The 22,629-nt window shown below is 38.1% G+C and overlaps 1 protein-coding gene across 1 annotated transcript; it reads right to left on the bottom strand.

Annotated features, from left to right (window-relative positions):
• Nucleotides 1-5,249: 5,249 nt before the first annotated feature.
• LOC129269126 (lysophospholipid acyltransferase 7-like) lies at nucleotides 5,250-22,089 on the bottom strand. Its single transcript, XM_054906583.2, has 7 exons — nucleotides 21,564-22,089; nucleotides 21,029-21,155; nucleotides 13,686-13,860; nucleotides 12,569-12,764; nucleotides 10,980-11,141; nucleotides 10,218-10,388; nucleotides 5,250-9,341 (listed from the first exon to the last, which is right to left on the bottom strand). The coding sequence occupies exons 1-7, from the start codon at nucleotides 21,773-21,775 to the stop codon at nucleotides 8,960-8,962; spliced, it is 1,425 nt and encodes a 474-aa protein (XP_054762558.2). The 5' UTR covers nucleotides 21,776-22,089; the 3' UTR covers nucleotides 5,250-8,959.
• Nucleotides 22,090-22,629: the final 540 nt, after the last annotated feature.

The raw sequence follows: 22,629 nt of genomic DNA, 5'->3' as shown, positions 1-22,629 counted from the left end.
ATGATGTCTGTTTAACTGCAGGGTGCCTATGTAAAGCAGTTTTTTCCAAACTGAACAAGCCAACTGTGCACGTGTGCAGTATAAAAAAAATGAAAATATCAAATAAATATATAAATGAATATATTCCTGCAAACACTAGAAGTAATGCTGCTAGCACTAGAATTAACTGTAAGTAGCGAGGGCAGTTTCTTACTACGTACTCCTTTGGTATTTCAATGAATATCCAAAAGCCACTCATGAAGCACCGCTACGAAACACAAGGAAGATACGACGTAGCAACTCAGGCCGAGTCTGCAAGTTACAAATGCAGCGAATTCATAGAGTCACTATGGGAAAACATAGAGATAGGTCAAAAATTGTTTTGTGTATGTATGTATGTATGTATGTATGTATGTATGTACAGATATGTATGTATGTATGTGGTGTCTGAGATATTATGTACATCATTTACTGATATCATTGAATTTCTTGTTTCTTGTTTCTTTGTATCTCATACTTCAATTTGTAGGCCAATTATCAATAAATGTAGACAAGAGAAAATCTTGCTCCTAAAAAGGCAGCAAAAATAGCAAGTTTCATGAATCACCCCGCAGAAAGGTGGCGGGAAGTCCAAGCCCTCTCGAACCTCTAAGGTTCAGGTCCAAGAGGCGGCCTCTTTCGAGAGTCTGCCAAGTCTGGGCGAAGATTTCACCGGATCTTGGGCAACTTTCATTTCTAGGGCAGAGTCCTCTGCCCAGAAGAGAGGCCTAGATGCCTGTGATTCTGCAGGAACTAGTGCTTCACAGGCTAATGTACCAACTCCTTCGAAAAAGAAGAGGAAACAGAAGCCGAAGAAGTCCTTTACCAAAGGGAATGCTCCCGTGTCTCTGGAGCGCTCCCAGGACACTGTGACTACCGTGTCCAAATACGGCGAAGGAATTAAGGTTCTACGTGCTGCAGAGCGCGTAGCCCTTAAGAAGTTTTCTGCGATCAGGGCCGCGTGTAACGCTGACCCCGACGAAGTAAAAACTCAGGGACTGGCTTACTGCGAACGCATTAAGTCCAAGTCCGTGCGGGATGAGTTTTGATTGTTTTGTGTGTAAAATCTTACTCCTAATGAGGCAGCAAAAGTGGCGACCTTCATGAGCCACACATATGAAACACAGGGGAGGTTCTAGGTTGCATCCCGAGCTAAAGCTGCTAACTTCAAATGCAGCGACTTCATTGAACCCCTTTGGGAAAGACAAAGAGACAGGCCAATAGTTGTTTTGGGTATAAAATCTTACTCCTAATGAGGCAACAAAAGTAGCAAGCTTCATGAATCATACATATGAAACACAGGTGAGGTTCTAGGTCGCAACCCAAGCTAAAGCTGCTAACTTCAAATGCAGCGAGTTTATAGAATCCCTATGGGAGAACAGATGAGACCAAACCACACCAATACTTTGAACTGAATATGAAGTGTTGGTGTGATTTTAAGGATTAGTGTAAGAAGAATCTTCATGGTCAGTGTGTCTTATGTGACATTTAAAAATAGCAATATGATGGTAGTTAAGCATTTGCAATGCTCTGTTATTCAAGAACAAAAAAATCTCATCCAAACAACAGACGTTTAGGGTAGACAAAACAAAAAGCTGAAATAAAACTATCCATTATCAGAATTGTATGCCCTTTATACAGGAACTCAAAATGATGCAATATCAGCATCAAACTGGGGGAAAAACAAGATGAATGAAACAGACTAGTTGGGATATGGCCATGCGTTTTGAAATAGATGGAGTTGGGACATCTGCGGGACACTTTGGGTACATTCCTTTAATTTTCTAAGCTGATATACAAGCTATGATGTTCTATTTGGTGTCAAAATAAAGTTCAAGATAAAAGCTATAAAGTCGTACCCTTTAACTCTTATCCAACGGTGCCACGAAATCCCGGTCATATATGACCGGAGCTCCGTGTCAACAAACTTTCCCCGTTCGTAGAATCTCCGTAAAACGTCGTATATCCTTGAAATATACCTCAAAAGATAGGGCGAATTCTCTGCTTTACGATGATATCCAAATATGGAAATTTCCGGAAACGATCGGTATTTTCCGGACAACTGAAATAAGAGACGTCTTTTTCATTCAGGCAGGTCCCTGCTAGCTTCAGCTCATGGGCATCGCGGTGCATGTTTACGTTCGCGACTCGCTGATTTTGATCATTGTCCCTCCGAAGAAAAATCGTTCAAAATGGATGATAGCGATGTTGAAATGGTTTCAGTCTTGGATTCAGGGGAAGAGTCAGACCTGAACAGGGGTTTGAGTGATGATTCTTCAGATTATACTGACATTTCGGATGATAATTCATCCGATAATGATGCTCCTTCAACATCCCGTGTGCAGGCACCACGAAGGGCCGTACGTGGCCGTCAGCGAGGCGGAAGGAGAGCTACTGCTGCAAGACAAACTCAGTAAGTTTACCTCCTTATTTTATCATTTTATTTCAATAAAAACACTAGTGGAAGCTAATATTCCGTGTAAAAGTTAATATTTTTGTGAAATATTATGTTTTATTGGGAAATACCGGCCTAATTATGGTTTACTATTGATAAAACTGTCACCTGTCCCGATCATTTTCGAAACCGGAAGTGCACGGACATTTAAATTTTCAACTTCCGGTTGGATGTTTATTTGGGAATGGTAGCTAAAACATATGAATATTAGCATTACAAAGTGTTATACGGGAGTTTTTAGACTGAAATGAAGAGAACAAATAAAGACACTGCCAAAATAAGGACTAACAATGGTCTTTCCAGCAAAAAAAAAAAAAAAAAAAGGTTCTTTGGTTTGCATCCTGATGACTGATGAACTACAATCCCCCCCCCCAAGATAAAAAAATTGTCACCCACTCTCACTCTCATTGTTGTTTTTCTTCATTTTTTTTTTACAGGGGGCACCAAAAACCTCACCCCTCCCTTATCAGGAATTCTAGTTTTAAAAAAAAGATATATTATTGCGGTCCCATTATTGCATCATTTGATAATATGTAGATTTCTCTCTATTTTTTATTTTTTCATTTCATTTTATTTTCATCTTATTTTCCGTGTATAATTCTAGGCCTGATGTATTCCATTTTTTTATAAGCCTATGCAGTTGAGGTCTAATGTAAGCTTTCTTTTTTCGTTATTTCATCACAGGAGAGTCCAGTACAAGTCCTATGATGACCGAGATGGCAATGGCCCTGCCAAGCGAGAATTGAAGTTCAGGTCTAATCGACCTTCAGGAGCACAGTTGGAGAATGTGAGGACAAGACAGGGTGCTGCCACAATGACGACTGCACAAGATTTTTTCAAGCTCTTCTTCACCATCGAAGTAATCCAACAAATTTGTGATTATACAAATAAATACGCAAATGCCCACATAGCCAATAACTCAACCTATGCCTCTAGTGATGGGACCTGGAATCCAGTGACAGTTGATGAGATGTGGAGCTTGATCGGACTACTTATCTACATGGGTCTTGCACGCTTTCCAGACATAGAGAGCTACTGGTCGACAGCGACGCTATACCATGGTTCATGGTCGCGATCGTTCATGTCCAGGGATCGGTACAAGGCGATTATGAGTTTTCTTCATGTCGTTGATCCTGACACAGAGGATCCCAATGATGTGTTACGCAAAGTTCATTTTCGCTGATGTGGTTTACGGTACACCATGTGAAGTGTTGTAGAAACAGTGGATAGGAGAAGAGAAGAAAATGGATAGGCGAGAAAGTGGAGATTTGAGAGTAGAGTATTCTTTCTTGAAAGTAGTCCTGAAAAGGACTGTAAACCAGGAAAGATTGATGAGTTGAGAACAGCTTGAGTAGTAGAGCTAGTGAGGAGATGCTGGCTTGAGTCGGCGAGTAGAGATGATGAGTAGTAGAGAGACTCGACGTTTCGGGCAGGTTGACTGTCCGTCTTCAGGAGTGTCAAATCTCCACTTTCTCGCCTATCCATTTTCTTCTCTTCTCCTATCCACTGTTTCTACAACACTTCACATGGTGTACCGTAAACCACATCAGCGATTGTACATACCACCATGCAAACCTTCAAACAACATCTAAAGTTCATTTTCTTCTTGACCACATGAAGCAGACGTGCCAGGCATTGTATCAGCCCCATGAACATATCGCTATTGATGAGCGAATGGTGCGGTCAAAAGGACGCTTCTCAATAAGGCAGTACATTCGCGATAAGCCAACGAAATGGGGCTTCAAGCTTTGGGTGGTGGCGGACTCTAAAACCGGATACACGTTTGACTTTGACGTGTACATTGGACGACGAGAACAAGCTTCCGAGAATGGGCTGAGCTACGATGTGGTTTTCAGTCTCTGTGAAAACTTGTTGCACCAAGGCTACAAACTTTACATCGATAATTTTTACACATCGATGAAACTGTTGACCGATTTAAAGAGAAACCAGGTTTGGGCATGTGGGACAGCTAATAGTAATCGGAGAGGATTCCCAGTGGAATTCAAAACCACTATAAAGGACTGGTCCAGAAATGCATCGCGCGGGAACATGAGATGGGTCAGGAGTGATGGGAACCTCGTCCAGCAGTGGAAGGACAACAAAGCGATCAGCATGATCTCCTCCTTTCACGATGCAAATGACTTCGAGTATTGCCGACGCAGAGTGAAGGAAAGAGGTCAATTCCACCGGAAGTTAGTGCGTCAACCTATGGCTGTTCGCGACTACAACAGTTACATGGGCGGTGTCGACCGGTCTGACCAGTTGCTGTCTAACTATGACATTCTTCAGAAAACTGTGAAGTATTGGAAGACCTTGTTTTTTCACTTTGTAGACATCGCGATCATAAATTCCTTCATCTTATTCCAAGATTGGAGGGGAAAGCATGCAAATGTGGAGGCCCTGCATCGGCCATCAAGATATGATCCTCGCAATTTTCGCGAAGAGCTTTGCAGACAGCTGGGTGGAATCAATGACGACGATCCAGTACCTCTGTATCGCCCTGTAGCACCACAGGCAGCGGCTGTTCCTGTACCAGCAAATGACCCAGAATTCTTCCACCTTCCAGAGGACAGTGTAGACAGACTAGATTGCAAAGTGTGTGCAAAAACAATGAAGAAAAATGCCTACAAATCATATGTACGATGTTTGAGGTGTGATGTCCATCTCTGTATGAACAAGAAGAGAAACTGCTATTATACTTTTCACACAGATCCCTCCTTCAAAGACAGTGTGAAATAGAGACTGAAAGACAGTGTGAAATAGAGACTGAAAGACAGTTTGACATCCGAGTCACTTGTAATAAAAACTGCACCAAACACATGTGATATTTTGCAAGGCTCATTGCCATAATTTATATCTTTTTATTGTACTGTACAAACAATTATTCGTGGGTACATGTTATTTTACGCAATCTCATCAATATTCATGACATTAGATATGCAAATTTTGTAACAATTGTTTAAAAAAAGTACAGAAGAAACATTTATCTATCATGTATGAGGCAGGAATCACTTGTTTTCTTTTTCTATGTATTTTTTTGTTTATTCAACTTTGGTGTATATGTAGTTATGTACATGTATTTTCTTGAACGGAATTCACACTTATGTATTTAAATATCATGTAAAGTGTCATATTTCACAAACCTTTGAATCATAAATAAGGAAATAACAAACAAATATGATATTTCATAATTTGAAAATATAACTCATACTTCATTCTCATGAGGTTTGGATATTTTTTTTGCATACTCCCCTTTGTAGGAAAAGACTTTGTTTCACCTGAACAATGCGTTCATCAATATTCATAAGAAGTAATTTGCATAAAATATCTGATATTGTGATTTTTTTTATTACTATATAGCATTCTTCCTTTATCTAAAGATACTTATTGTCATAAAAAGCATCTTACTAAGAGCAGAAATCATTCATTTATTTTAAAGATTTTTTTTGTGAGCTACTTTGGTATAGGCATTTTTAACAAAATTTTACCCGTATTTGAATATTATGTAATATGTCCTACTTCACAACTCATCAATAATGTTTATATACAAAATGACCCCTATTTTTACTATACATACTTCAAAGAATATTCCATGCAAGTTTGACTATATTTTGAGTTATATTTCCCTTTCAATTATATGATCAAATATGATTTTTGCCCAAAATACCTGTCTTTGCATGAATATGCAGAAGTGCTAATTTGCATATGATATTATAATATATGCAAATTATTCAAAATAATTTGTGTCAAAAGAAAGATTATATCATTAGCTTTATTTTGGTATATCATAAGGCCAGATTGGGCAACATTAAAATATTTTACTGAATTTATTTTGTTAACCAGTGTGTCATTGCTCATTTGGCTCTCAAATAGGCCAGTTGGATAAGAGTTAAGCATTAATGTTGTTTCTCACTAAATTAGTGGTTGATAGCGACATGTGCAGGGTGGGGGAAAGGAAGGTAATCAGGAGGAGCAAATTCTGTTAGCACACAGATGGACTACAGAAAATTGAGTTAAAAGATCAAAGACAACAAAAGTGCAGTTGGGTTAAAAAAAAGAAATGGAATTTTGTTAAAGACGGTTTGAAAAATGCCTCAATTTATTTTCAATATCAATTCTCTGATATCCAATTCATTTTACTCCTGGTTTCCAAGCAGCTCTAACCCGTGACAACAGACAGATCCGAAGCTCAACCCACGTTGGACATGCCAGTGATGATCTGGAGAATAACACAGCTAAGTAGGCCTACTTATCAGACCTTATCTGCTTTGTTATGCCATCGCCCACCGAAGGTGGATGCCGGAGGCATTTAGTTCTAGGGTGTCTGTCTGTCCATCTGTCCCCTTTTCGTTCTGGCAACAACAGACTGAAAAAACATTTGACGAATTTACTTCAAACTTCAATTGACCTTGTGTATGCATATAGGGATGTCTGTCGATGATCTGATAAAAGGTTTTTTGGGGGGGCAAAGATCAAGGTCAAGCTCAGTAGAGGTTATTATATACTGAAAAATATTCCCATCAATTTGGAGCTCATTTTGGATCCAACTCCATCTCCGGCAAGTCCTAGATACTAGCACTTGCATGTTGGCCTGTATGCAAGACATTCTTTTTTAATACTCTAGGTTACAAGAATGCTGAATCAGTACACACAGATTTAAAGCATATTGTTCAGGTCAAAGACATTTTGTGTTGAAAAAGATGGATGAGGTAAAAAAAAAGACCCCCCCCCCTCACAAATACTCTTGAGGGATAAAAGAAAAAGTTATCACCGACAAGTCTCACACTACAGACAAGAACATGCGCCAAACAGGCGATATTTGCATTCAGATCTGAATGTTTCAAAAAATGCATTGCAACTTCAATGATCACAGAGCTGTTTATATACCTATCATCATACAATCTTTACCAACATGAACACCTCCTTTTCAGCACCAATCGGTGACTTTTGCAAAAAGTGCTAAGGATACCCAATGCCCCATGATTGCGCAAGATGCGATTGTAACGTGTGTGATGGATTTGAACAATGTGGGGTCAATGCCAATCAGGCACGTGAGGCGCTCAAAGAAGATACCCTGTGTACATATGGCCAATGATGAGAACGGTGCTTGTGACATAAATGGACATGCAAAAGTGTCTCTGTATGCCCGAACTGCCAACAAACCAACTCTTGTTTATCGCGGAAACTTGTCCTTATCAACAAGACTTTTGCAATTACATCTTGTCCAGGCATGGCAACATTGTGCAAAGCTGTCGTATGGCATGAAGCTGATGGGGGAAGAAAGGTGCGTAATGCACAATCGCCAAAGAGATGCACGTAATAAGTCATCAGAGACTTTTAATGCAGACAATTGTAGTTCACAAAATAAGAGCTGGCTATTGTATGGAGCGCAATCAGGATGTTGAGGAAAAACCAGCTCGAGGTAGTTCCAGAGGAAGAAGAACAGGGAGACATTGATGATGCCGCTGCTCCACGCCCTTGGTTAAGCTGTGGTGCAGGCAAAAGTCAGCACTGCCCATAGGAGCATACGGAAAACTAGCTGCGCAACCAAACAATATCAGTTGTTGATTTTATTTCTTTTTTTTTTATATTGCTAACGACAAGTGAAAAAAATTAAGAATTCGTCTCAGGTCAAAATCATTTCTAACATAATTCTCAAAAACTTGATGTAAGATATTTCAAGGCCTCCCTTTGCTCAAATACTGCTTAAACACACGAGCTGGGGTGTGCTTCACAAAAAGTTATGTATAACTTTTTCAGAGTCGCATCACCGATTTGATCAAATCATGCTTTATTAATAGACATGCATTACTGCATATTAATAAATAAGATTGCACGTTAGTGCGTGTCAGCATTTAAACATGACTTGAAGTCATACTTAAATCTTGTGAAACACCCCCCAGTTCACATAATTTTCAGGTGCCACTAAAGCAGATGGCCTAACATAGCACTCGGCATTTGAAGTGTATGAGGGTGACAGAATTGTGATAAAAGCTGGAAACTTGCCATGGACAGATATAAAATTTAAATGTATACAGCAAGAAATAGATTTATAAGTCAATATAACAGGAAAATTGTGAGTTTAGTACCACTCAAATTACCATGATCATGATCATCTTTATGCTTTATCATAATGTTCTACCTACAAATATAATTTTTTTTCATCCCTATATACAAAAATATAACATTCAATAAATAACCTACAGGAATCAAATGGGCAAAACTTGGTCATAGGATCAAAATATAGTAAATGATTGATATTATAAGAGTTTATGTACATAACATATATCTGAATGAAAAATTGTTCACTGAGGTTTTCACAGGGTTTTACACAAATAATGATGACTTTGAGCTAATAATAAAACATTGGCATCAGTGATAAACATGCCCACACAATTAAAACGATACTCTCCAGTGTAAGCTAATAAATATCAACCAATACTGCAACTGAGAAATACGAGTACATGTTTATCAAAACCTACCCAGTCAATGCCTCTTTCCTTCAGAATTTGTAGAAGAAGAGACGGCTTTACCCGAATCTTCCGCTTTCCTCTTTGCTTTGGGTAGATGCAGCAGACCTACCCCAATGCATATAAACGTTACCACGTGCACGATGAAGAACGTCGACGCCCAGTACCGTGTCACGGCCTCCCAGCTGAGGAGGAGGAAGCCGCAGGCGAGGTAGTCAAACGCCCTCATGCGCAGGAACCAGTTGATCCAGTCAAAGGTGACCTTGTTCTGCTCTGTCCGGAAGGACTTGATGAGGAGGTCTTCAGCCCATAGGACCAGGGGGACGGTCAGGAAGCTGAGGTAGTAACCTGGGTGGATGCCGTGCCAGAATGCACTCACCAGCATCGTAGCGGAGGTGCTGCATCGAGAACAAAAAGATAATGCTCAGATCTCGCCGGTAATATTACTGGAAATGAGTGTATACAACAGCAACTTTAATTGAAATCCATACTTCTCTATACTCTCTGCAATATTGACTATATAATAATTTCTCAGAATACAAAACTCAGTTGGAGGGAGCCCATGTGTTAAAATTATCAAGAAAAAAAAGACAATAACATCTATTGTGTGTCGGTGCCAAGCAGCAACGACAATTTCCCGCCAATTCTGCCGAACGTGAAACTGTACTCTCTGTTTCAAACAGTAAGTCCAAATGATTTGATTTATTTCTATTCGTTATTTATCAAGAAGAAGAAGGCTGATAAAGATGATGATGATGATGATGATGGTGATGATGAAAATAACGATGAAGAATGATGATGAAAATTATAATGATGAAAATTATTATGTAGATGATGATGATGATAATGTTAATAACAATATCTGTTTAAGGAATAACTTCAATTTATTTTACATTAAATTAAAACCTTGAAAATAAATCATCTTTAGTATGACCAAAAACTACCAGTCTTTGGCCAGTATTCTGAAGTCGGGTTTAACTTAAACTCAGGTTTAAAGTTGTGGTTTAAGTATGGATAGCCAATTGTTACATAAATCACTAACAGAAGAGATATCATATTTCAGCTCATTTGGCTCTCAAATCATTCATAATTGTCTAGGAAGTATAAATAGATGATTGTCTTCACCATTGAATAATCAGGAAAGAGCACAGTAAATATAAGAAAAATATAACTTAATAAAAATTTTGACACTTTTGGCTTCCCATAATTTTAGCACAGACTTAGACCATGGTCTAAATTAAACCTGACTTCAGAATATGGGCCTTTGAGTTTACCTCCATGCTCTGAGTGGACAGCGGACATAGATGAAATTCTTGAGCCACCACTGGACGGACATGTTCCACCATCTCACTGCATCTCGGAATGTTGTGGTGCAGTCACACATGTACGCACCAATGTTGTGAATCGTCTCGTAGTCATAGTCTGAACGTGCCAGCTCCTGTTCACTGGTAGAGTAAAGAAAGGGAACGAAATAAAAAGAAAGAACAATCAGGATGCTAAACTCAGAACTATGCATCGTCAAGCGACAGAAACAATACATCCTTATGCCAGAAATCCTGTCTCATACCGATAGGTATCTTTCCACAAGCTTTTTGCTTTGGGGGACTTGCCCCTTCTTCTACAAACAAACCTTGTATTTATTTATGTTCTTATGACAAATTTATCTTGCATGAATTTATTTTCAAAAAGTTCAGAATTTTGTGAAATGAAAGAAAATTAATGTTTATACATGACAGAAGTCGTGAAAAAAAAGTCAACAACAGGAGAGTGTTTCATGGAAACAAATAGTCAGTGATCTTCATTGGCTAGTGTTATAAGCTACCAAAATTCTTGCATCTGATTGGCTCAGAGCAAATTAGCCAGTGAAAAACAATGAACATTTGCTTTGTGAAAGACTCACCAGATCACAAAGACCACAATCTCACTAGACCTCAGCTAAGCTCAAATTCACAAAATATTTTTTAATCTGTGAATATTAAGGCAAATAAAACTAGAGATTCCAAATTTAAAAAAAAAGCTCCTTCGCTCTTTAATACCTGAATTCTTTTGGATCAATTGTTGGACCCTGCCCACATCGAGTCCTGAGGATCTTGGGGTAGGCCCCTAGCGTAGCGCTCATACAAACACACTCGGATAGAAGCCAGGCAGAGTACATACGAGTACGGAAGACAATGAAGATTGGAAACATGTAAAACGTCCTGCAAGTGACCATAACAACAGTAAAAGATTTCCTTTATTCTTTTGAGGTAATTGAAAAAAAATATCCTTTTCAAAGGAATATATAGCATAAAATGTTTTTTTCTGTAAATTCATATAAATCAAATGTATAGCACATAGTCAAATCAAACATCACCCCCCTTGATCCTTGAACAAAAGATGCAGTACATAATAATATACAACAATTTCTCAATACATTGAGGTCTTACTATTTGTACTGGGGATATTCCACACTCCGTATTAACTTTTGAATACTAAGATAATATTGAATGCTAGTAACACATAGTGAATGCCCAACTGTATTTTCTAGGATCCTGAAAACTGTATTTTCTTATAAATATAAATAAAATGAATAAAAATGACTGTTGATTTATAACGCAAAGTACCTAAAACTACAATCATCCAATTGGGTATACTAATATAAGTTTTATTATTTCAAGACGTAAAAATCCCACAAAATGATTTTATAAAATAAAATATACATTGTTTCCTCTCTCTCTCTCTCTCTATACAGAAAATTGTGCTATCATTACCAAGGAGGATTTATGCTTTTAAAAAATTAGATGTTGACATTAACAGTTAATTTTCCAGGAACCTAATCCCTATATGAAACCACATCTGCTCTAAATATAAGGAAACAGGATGTCCAACTATGAAGTGCTCAGTAATAGTATAAACAAGTGTAACATGATCATACCAGGAAAATTCTTTTCACAATAAATGGGCTGGGCTATTTCAGAGATGCAGAGAAATGGCCTTTTAAACAGTTTCAACTGTTATTTGTATGTGATATTGGAGTGTGGGGGCATTTGAAAAGCAATCTTTTGTAGAAGACCATTGTTTTCATGAAATTCCTCCTGTATACCACAAAAAATGATTCTATAGCTCAAAATTATTATTTCCATTTTCCCCGAATGTTTTATCTTGACTCTAACACTATATATTTGCAAGTCAAATTTGACAACCAATGAAAAGTTCTATTAAACAGTTGACTCCTTCATTGTTAATTTCTCAAAGGACTTATGTATAATTGACCACCCAGCTCCCATGGCCAAGTGATTGATTTTATCGGAAATTTCTGATTTTTTTTAGGTCTCATCTCACATAGGTCTTATTAATCCTAGTTCGTTTACATCTATTCAAGGGCTTTGTCTTTTGCTCAGCTAGCAAGCAATTAATGCTATATCAGCATACCTTGTTATTCTGCTATACATGAAATATTAACATCATGTTTTTAAGGTTGTTTGTGGCAGATACTGGGGCAACTTTAGAAAAAATTATCACCCCACAGCACTCCATTTTGCAAATTCTGGCTGTCATGGGGGCAAAATCGCCCGTCGCCCTTGTGTATTTTCTTCACTGCCATAAACCATCGTGGATTACCCATTCAAGCAACAATTTCACTCACCTATACCAGAAGCTGTTCTCATAGAAAGCATCATCCTTCATATAGTCCACGGTGTAGTAGTGCGAGGAGATGATGAAGACGATTCCTACCGGTAGAAGGACTTTGATGCGGTCCAGCATCGGCCCGATGCTCGGCAGGGATGCAGAGTTTGGATGGTGTAGCATGTCGTAGTAGGTCTTGTACTTGTAGTATGGACCTATGTGGAATATACTATGTATTTATAAAATTGCAACATCTAAGGAAAAAGTGACATTACAATGATAACAGTGATAACACCTCATCACCCCCTTATAGGGTATTCATACGTATATTTGTACCTTTATACCTTTTTATTGTGAAATTCAAAAGAGACTGTTGGGATTCATATTGATTTATTGATCATGCAGTATAGAGCCAATGTCCATACTCTGAAAATTATATCATAAAATGATTTGAAAGGGTAGGTGTTAGTCAGGTAACCTGAATTTGAAAACCGACATTTACAACACAAGTTATAGAATGTGTGTACAGACACTGTCCAATGACTGTGCCTGATGATGCAAAAAAAATAGAAAGAGTTCCAACCGGGGTAGTAATAATAATAGCAGGGCCCGCTGGGAGAAGAGTTTTCAGAACTGAAGTGGCTTCCCTGGGTAAATATACCTATTATTATTATTACGCATTGTCTAAGAAAGGTAGTTTTTGTGGTAAAATTGTTTTTTTAATCTGCTTCTTTTAAGTTTTCATGTAAAAAGAAAAAACATACCATTGACATATTAAAACACAAGTTAATAGCAGAAGATCTCCTTATCTCTTGTGTCAACTTAAAAAAGTCATGCATAAAAAATAATATGATAAAGCTCTGGAGGCACCTTGTCAGAAGTCGGAGCTGCATCCTTCCCGCAGGAATCCTGCAAGCAGCTATTCATTACAAACCATCACAGTCACCATAGACAAAAGAGTGGAGGATGCAGGAAAGCTGCTATGAAAAGATGCATACACTGTAGCATCCGTTGATCTTATCTAGCAAAAGATCCCTGCTAAAATACATGGCACAGACTTTGACAAGTTGCCTAAAAAGGGACATTTCCTAACAATTTAAAGAAAATAGGAGAGAAAAAAAAATTGAAGTCAGTACCTGTTAGGAGACCAACAAAGCAGAAGCAATAGTGGAAGAGTTCTTCTACAGTAGGTTCAATAATGACTGGTACGTAACGTTTGGTCTTTCCTGCCTTCCCCTCCTCCTGTTCCTTGGATGAGGCAGCTTGCCTTATCTTGTAGGTGTCATGGATCTCAAAGGCTACACCAATCAACTTTAGGATCCAAGTGAAAAATGAACAATGACAAAATAATTAGTTGATTTTCTTGTGAAAAAAAACCTATTCTTTATTTCTCTTTATTGTATTTCCAAGACTAAAATCCTATTTTCTTTTAAATTCTGAAAAACGTAGTAAAAAATCACTATTCTTACAAGTTTCAAAAATCGATTTTAAGGCGCGCGAGAGCGATCGCGCGCTACATGCGCGCCTTAATCCATTTTGGTAGCGCGATTAATAGTGCGCCTCGCGATAGCTGACCTGCGCGAAAATGCCTAAAGTCGCCCTCGAAATCACCCAAAATCATGCTTTCGGGGGCGACATAAAATCTGAATGTCGCCCCCGAAATTATTGCCGAGTGATAACAACTCAACGGCCCACTAGTGCCATATGCTCGAGCTCCGCTTACCATTTAAAAACCATCCAAAATCGCCTCGCGATCCTATTTCTAGGTGGAAAATCCTATTCAGTGTCACTTTCCCCTTAAAAATCCTACTAATTGGCAGCTGTCTTTATATGACATCGAAATCTTATAGCGCCCTCCCTCGGAGGATATAGGGATGCGCCAGCTGAACATATCACCAATGCATGCAAGACAATGGCTTCAACATCTAAGATGGCAGTGAAACGATTGGCAGTGCACATGGTCTAATGCAATAATGACTACATGTGGAGATTATTGTGTCTTGCACAAGGCTGAGATGTTTCACAAAGTAGTCTTTGTTATATTGTTCTAAGATGTTAACATGGAATGCAGACATGATGCTTGCAGATAGAGAGATGGGGTTAAGAGATTGCAGATTAAGGACGTTCCACAGTTAAAGTGAAATCCATGTCATTTTCATCAAACTTTGCACATAGATACTTTAGACAAGGCTCCACATTCTTTTTGGTGGTGGCCCGTTCGGGCCACCAAAACCATCAAATAATTTTTTTTGGTGGCCCGATATTAAAGTTTGGTGGCCCAAAAAATATAAAGAAACACATTAAAAATAAATAAAACAAACTTCTGAAATATTAATTCTGCAGCCACTAAGTTACTTTCACTTTATCATCTTGTATGTAAACCTTGTTTGCTGTTATTTTACTTTGCTAATTGGCTTGTGGTAAAATATAAATTGTTTCTATCGTAAAAATGAAATGATTGAAAGAGAATAAATGAATTGTACTGTTCGCAGGTTGTGTGGACTTTTTTTTTAAACTCCGTATAGACACACACTCATATTGGTAAAGTAAATAAATAGTGCATAGCAAACTCAGATAGATGTACAAAACAATGGTTTTTCATTTCTTCCTCTTTGAATCCTAAAACCTAGATTATGCAGGCCCCAAATCCAGTTTATTTCTGTTTTCTCTTTTGCAGCATATTATAGCAGGAGAAAATCACAGAAAAATATGCTGCAAAATTAGAACAAATTAAAATAATTTTCAAAAAGTATATTACAAAAAGAAAACAAAAATAATAAAAGAAATAAGTGAAATAAAACAAAAGAAAATGAAGAAAGAAACAAGTGGAATGCCTCTGGCCGTCTCACCTGCATCACGCGATTCAATATAGCAGCAGTGCTGATTTTGAAAACTACTATAACTCGCACAAGATGTTCAGTGATACTTGGTTACTCTTATTTCCACGTTTTATGAACTAGACCAATACACTTATAGAGATATGATGGCAATTCAACAAATACCCCCAACGTGGCCAAAGTTCTTTGACCTTACATGACCTTTGACCTTGATCATGTGACCTGAAACTCGCACAGGATGTTCAGTGATACTTGATTACTATTATGTCCAAGTTTTATGAACTAGACCAACACATTTTCAAATTTATGGCTGTAATTCAACAAATACCCCAATTTGGCCAAAGTTCATTGACCCTAAATGACCTTTGACCTTGATCATGTGACCTGAAACTTGCACAGGATGTTCAGTAATACTTGATTACTATTATGTCCAAGTTTCATGAATCAGATCCATAAACTTTCAAAGTTATGATGGTAATTCAACAGATACCCCCAATTTGGCCAAAGTTCATTGACCCTAAATGACCTTTGACCTTGGTCATGTGATGTGAAACTCATGCAGGATGTTCAGTGATACTTGATTAACCTTATGTATAAGTTTCATGAACTAGGTCCATATATTTTCTAAGTTATGATGACATTTCAAAAACTTAACCTTAGGTTAAGATTTTGATGTTGATTCCCCCAACATGGTCTAAGTTCATTGACCCTAAATGACCTTTGACCTTGGTCATGTGATATGAAACTCAGGCAGGATGTTCAGTAATACTTGATTAACCTTATGGCCAAGTTTCATGAACTAGGTCCATATACTTTCTAAGTTATGCTGTCATTTCAAAAACTTAACCTCAGGTTAAGATTTGGTGTTGACGCCGCTGCCGCCGTCGCCGTCGGAAAAGCGGCGCCTATAGTCTCACTCTGCTATGCAGGTGAGACAAAAACAAAGAACAGGGGAAAAAAAGAAAAGAAAAAATTTAGAGAGAAAAAAAAGAAAAGAAAGTGAAAGAACAAGTGGAATGCCTCTGGCCGTCTCACCTGCATCACGCGATTCAATATAGCAGCAGTGCTGATTTTGAAAACTACTATAACTCGCACAAGATGTTCAGTGATACTTGGTTACTCTTATTTCCACGTTTTATGAACTAGACCAATACACTTATAGAGATATGATGGCAATTCAACAAATACCCCCAACGTGGCCAAAGTTCTTTGACCTTACATGACCTTTGACCTTGATCATGTGACCTGAAACTCGCACAGGATGTTCAGTGATACTTGATTACTATTATGTCCAAGTTTTATGAACTAGACCAACACACTTTCAAATTTATGGCTGTAATTCAACAAATACCCCAATTTGGCCAAAGTTCATTGACCCTAAATGACCTTTGACCTTGATCATGTGACCTGAAACTTGCACAGGATGTTCAGTAATACTTGATTACTATTATGTCCAAGTTTCATGAATCAGATCCATAAACTTTCAAAGTTATGATGGTAATTCAACAGATACCCCCAATTCGGCCAAAGTTCATTGACCCTAAATGACCTTTGACCTTGGTCATGTGATGTGAAACTCATGCAGGATGTTCAGTGATACTTGATTAACCTTATGTATAAGTTTCATGAACTAGGTCCATATATTTTCTAAGTTATGATGACATTTCAAAAACTTAACCTTAGGTTAAGATTTTGATGTTGATTCCCCCAACATGGTCTAAGTTCATTGACCCTAAATGACCTTTGACCTTGGTCATGTGACATGAAACTCAGGCAGGATGTTCAGTAATACTTGATTAACCTTATGGCCAAGTTTCATGAACTAGGTCCATATACTTTCTAAGTTATGCTGTCATTTCAAAAACTTAACCTCAGGTTAAGATTTGGTGTTGACGCCGCCGCCGCCGTCGCCGCCGTCGGAAAAGCGGCGCCTATAGTCTCACTCTGCTATGCAGGTGAGACAAAAATGAATAAAACAAAATTAATATAAACATGGGGAAAAGGGGAAAATTAAAAAGCCATAACGAATATTTTTTTAACAGCTGTGGCAACAATCTATTCTGACTGGAATATAAGTAAAAGCCAAGCAAATAATTTTCACTTACCTTCTGGGAATGGCACATTTCTATTTTTATATCCTTTAGTTTATTTTTTTTTTTTCAGTAGAAACATATTTTTTAATATACAGATAATGAATGTGTATGCGTGCAATGGGAAGAATATTTTCATGAGATGAAAGATGTAAAGTTCCATTCAACGAGGCGTTAGCCGAGTTGAATGGAACTTTTAATCTTTCATCGAATGTAAATATTCTTTCCATTGCACAAATATTTGCATTCATTATTTGTTTTATATAACTCATATAAGTTACAAAGTTTTTTAAAATGTAAAAAAAGGAATAACAAGATAAAGATTAGGTTGGCCTATTTCCAGCAACTAATTTTTCTCTGATAATTGCTAGTCGGTGGATAACACCATGTATCGACAGCTCATCAGCCCTTTGCTTTCATGTTTGTGACGCGCATTGCTTCATGGATCTGAGTCGAGTGCGCACAGTCAGTTTGATCTGCGCTTACTTCATGCGCGCGAACACACACACACACATACACAATAAGTAGACATACAAGGATTATACTGAGCGAGCGCTAGCGCGCGTACCGTGCAATGGAAAAATAAAAAATGCACGGTCACCGTGCAATGGAAAATTACAAAATGCACGCAGTAAAAAATGGACCAAATATTGAACACCTTTCAACCAATCAGATGGCAAGAATCTTCGTTTGAGTTATATAATCAGGCATATTCAATGGGAAGGGGTATGAATGGTTTAACCACTGTAAAAAAATGAAAGAAAAAAAAATAAGAAAACGGCAAAAGTTATATCTGGAAAAAAAGTGTGAGAAAAGTCCTTCCCTATATTTGCCAAAATGTTGGAAAAATTCACATTTCATATCAATGAAATGCCTTCCCAAAGTATTTACTTCCTCAAGAGTGGTTTAAGAAGTCATTTATAAACAAGAAAGAAAGAAACTGTCTGTTTATTTTTGGCTAGAAAAGACACAGCTTCGAAAGAAACCAAGTATCAACATACATACAAATGCACACGTGGGACTGTGATGTACTTGCCTATGTGTTTTTATGTGTATTAATTCATTTGGAAATCGGTCTTTTGTAGTCAAAAGAGAGGTCATAATTCCTCTTCTTAATGCTTGCAAATAATCAGGGTACACCAAATTTTCTTAATATAGACTGTAGAATGTCATTTCATTGGTGTAAAATGTGACTTTGACTCAGATTTTCAAAGCTCTGTGGAAGATTTCTTAGCAGCAACATATTTACCGCAGCTCCATCTAGAGCACAGCTGTATGCAGTGGCTTCATGCAAAGCTCACGCCAGCCGGCCGGCGCGGCTGGCTGGATAATAGCTACTGTATGCTATAGCTGTAGGCCTAATATGCAAAATGTGTGTGTGTGTATTTGTGTGTAGATCAACAAAAAGGGCGCATGACGAACTGGGTTGCAATTTGAACTGTAGAAAGTTGATAAATGCGTGCAAAATCGGGAGAAAAATTGCGCTACTTTGAAAATTATTGGTTGCCCGATTCGGGCCACCAAAACTTAACAATTTATCAATAATGGTTGCCCGAGGTGAATTTCTGGTGGCCCTGGGCCACCGCTAATGTCGAGCCTTGCTTTAGAACCTGAATATTCGAAATATGCAAAAATTGACATAGGTCCATGTGCTTCATTTTTTGCTATAGAGCTTTAAAAGCTCACCCAAATGGATGTTCTTAAGAATTGCGCATTCAAAAGGATTTGGCATTTTTTAGACCTCGCAAGATCCCTACAATGAGTTTCAGTCTCTATTACTCAGTCAAAATACATGAAAAAGTAATCAAATTTCGCAAGAGAGTTAATAATTGTATCGTTAGAATTGAGAATCTATTTATAGTGCTATTTGTTTGCAATTTTAAGTCTAACAACACTGTCAGATCTTAAAAATGGCATAAAAGATAACATAAACCAAATCTCAAAAATTTGAAATTTCAATAACAAACTACAAAAGTCCAATAAATGCTGCACTTTATTCAAAATCCATGTCATTTTCACCAAAATTTGCAAAGTTGTAGAGGAAGGTATACATAAGAGGTGCAAACATTAAAAAATAGGGGTTCATGTGCTTGTTTTCAAACTATCAGAATTTCTATAAGAGCAAATGTGCTTTTTAAAACACCAAAAACGCCAAAATGCTTTGTATCTTTGTGAACAAAAAATCAAAACCACTCTTCCATTTATTCAAACTCGGGGTCATATTTGTGATTCTTGTCAGCACTGCAGAGTAAAGTATTTTGAAATTGTAGAGATATTTTTTAAAGTGGTCCATGGAATAATTCCAGTTTTTTAGCTTCATAAAATAACGCATCGGATCTGCAGTTAGAGAGCAGATGCCCGGGGGGGCCACTTCCATTCACGAGTGGATACCATGCGCGACCATGGGGTCTCGAAAAGCACCCTAAACACGTAATTTCCATATTCTGAAAATGCACCCCTTAACAAGTATTGGCGCGTGAAACCCTACCCTTAAAAAGTATTGGAAACAAAACGATACTCTTGGCAAATATTCCCTGAAATGAACCCCTAAACAAGTACAGGAATGTTTTATTGTTACGGGTCCTTCGGTCGTCGGCTTTACCTTATTTGGTTTAGTACGACCCCACTTTCTACACCTCGCGCAAATCGGACTCTAAACACGAAGTGTTGGGGCAAAATGGACATCCTTTATAAAACATTTTAATTTTGTTTTATCATTCCCGCAAATTTGACCCTAAACACGTAATTTTCCTAGCGAAATAGACACCCTTTTTTCATTATTTTTGTGTTTTTGACACCCTTATCACGTTACGTACGTAACGTGCCCTATCGTGAAAAGGACATCCTTTTTACGTGTTTTTTTGGTCGCGCATGGTATCCACTCGTCAATGTAAGTGGCCCCCCGGGAGCAGATGATGAGAAATATCAGCTCATACCCACAGCTAATCACCTGTTCATCCATTGTGACGCCAGCGCGCATAGTGTAAAATATGCGCAGATCATGATGCGCACAAACATAACTGTGGAACGTCCTTAAATGCCATTTCTTATAAATGAATCTTATTGTTTTGGAGTTTTGTTCTAGAATAAGAATCTTAATATACATCTCCTTAATATGATATGATTTCTTTCATTTACTACTCCTTCATTCAACCATGTACACTCAGTGGCGGATCTAGGAGGGGTAAGGGGTTTTAAACCTCCACCTTGGGCTCCTACAAAAGGAGAGTGTGGTCAAACTCCAACACCCCTTCCCTTTACGAGTAGCGCAAGCAGAACAGTGGTGATTCTACAGGGAAGGGGGGTGATAGGATTCGTGATGTCACAGTTCATCGTTAGTGGGTCCAGGAGTGGGTCAAACTAATTAGGTCAAACAAACTTGTTAAACCCCCTCTTAGCAAAAAGCTATAGATCTGCCACAGTGCCACTGATGCTAAATGTCTACACTCAAGCAATTCAACTCAATCCATTGGTACTTGGTACGATGTTCCTCCCAAATACTCCCAAGAAGAGTTTTACCTTTACTATAAAAGCAAATGAGATTTTATTTACCCTTAGAGTGAGAAGAAGCTGTACCACATTAGAGAATGATGTTGGTTCCTGCAGCCCAAAGTATCCAGCAGCCCGGAAGAAAGCCAGATAGGTGAAGGAAAAGACAAAGCTCCATACATGACATTTCCTAGGGAAAAAATCACGAGCCTTTTAATGTCGCCTTTGAAGGCTTTGTCTCAACTCTCAAACATTTTTTTGGAAAAATTTGCAAATCTTATCAAAGACGTAGGCCTACAAAGTTTAAAATTATCACAGTTCACACTTTTTCCTCATTTTTATCGTTTACAATTTATTTAGAACGCAACTTAGATCTACAGATCTACTTGGTAGTTTAGTTTTTATTTTAACATCTCAAATTGTTTAAAGGTGTAGGAAATAGGGAGGACACAGGCATCGATCGTCAGTCATATGTTCAGTTAATCTGGCAGTATTCTCACAATCAGCAAAAAAAAAATCTGATGCTGTGGAACTGCGTGAATGTTTGACGAATGCAATTTTGGTGAAATCAAAATGGAGAGGGTCTAACTTTACTTACCTTGGACCTGCAATTTTGATGAGAAGTGCATTCACAACTGTAGCAAAAATAGAATGGTAACTCTGCCATCTGCACAAGATCAACACCAGAGTGATGCCCACTGCAGTGCAAATATTTTGCTTGTTTTTTGCCCCATTTGAATGCTTAACAAGATGTCCCAGAGCTATCGATAAGAGCAACATGAGAAGGTAGATAAACTCGTCCAACGACATGATGTTAGCAGTAACTTAGGCGATAGATTTATTGTATTTTGAGGAGCAATCTAAGGAGTAGTGGATTTCCCTTCGACATTCAAAGCACATTGGCATGCGTGTGTGTATATATGTAGCGCGCGCGATATCTATCGGGCCTGCTGCCGCCGGGGGGACGACCCGCCAGCGAGCGGGCAGGTGCAGGGTCGCGCCGGCGAGTACGGTGAGCTCTGCTGCTAGTTTATTATCGGCGGGATTTTTGAAAGACATGACATGTGGACCTCGAGCTGAGAGGCGCAGCGCTCAGCAGGTGGTGGTTGGTACCGGTATGAGATGGGGTGGTTGAATTTCCAAATGGCGGGTAGCCCTTGTCAAGTCCCGGGTGCGGTTATTTCGACTTACAAAAATACAAAAAAAGGTTCTTTCGACTGTTTTGTATTTTTCTTTCAGTTCATGTAAGTAATCAGTTTCTGCTTAGTATGTTCTTTAGTTTAGCTTTCAATTTTTTAATAGAAAACTTAATGAATTGCTAATGTTCTAATTCATCACATCTGCCACTGCCCTTTTCTCTCGATCTCGTCATCTTCATTAGATGTGCTCATTCATTCCATCCCAGTGCATGCACTCTAAGGGCCCTAATCGCCCAGGTCCTGTCCTGTCCTGTATCTATTTTTTCCCCTCATTGGTTATTTTTATGAATAATTGGACCTTTACATTTTACTTCAGTTTTTTATTTTCTATAAATTAATTTTGTTATCGTTATAAAAGTTTGTTTTTCCTGAGGGAGGGTGGGGGCAGTCCATAAGAGCATTTAAAAGATGTCATGGTATACAAACTGATTATTTAATTTTACTTTATTTTTTCACTCGCCTTCA

This window comes from Lytechinus pictus, chromosome 10 (assembly GCF_037042905.1).
Source record: "Lytechinus pictus isolate F3 Inbred chromosome 10, Lp3.0, whole genome shotgun sequence".
NCBI lineage: Eukaryota > Metazoa > Echinodermata > Echinoidea > Temnopleuroida > Toxopneustidae > Lytechinus > Lytechinus pictus.
Note: the sequence above shows the minus strand (reverse complement) of the source record. Positions and strands in the feature narration are given on the sequence as shown.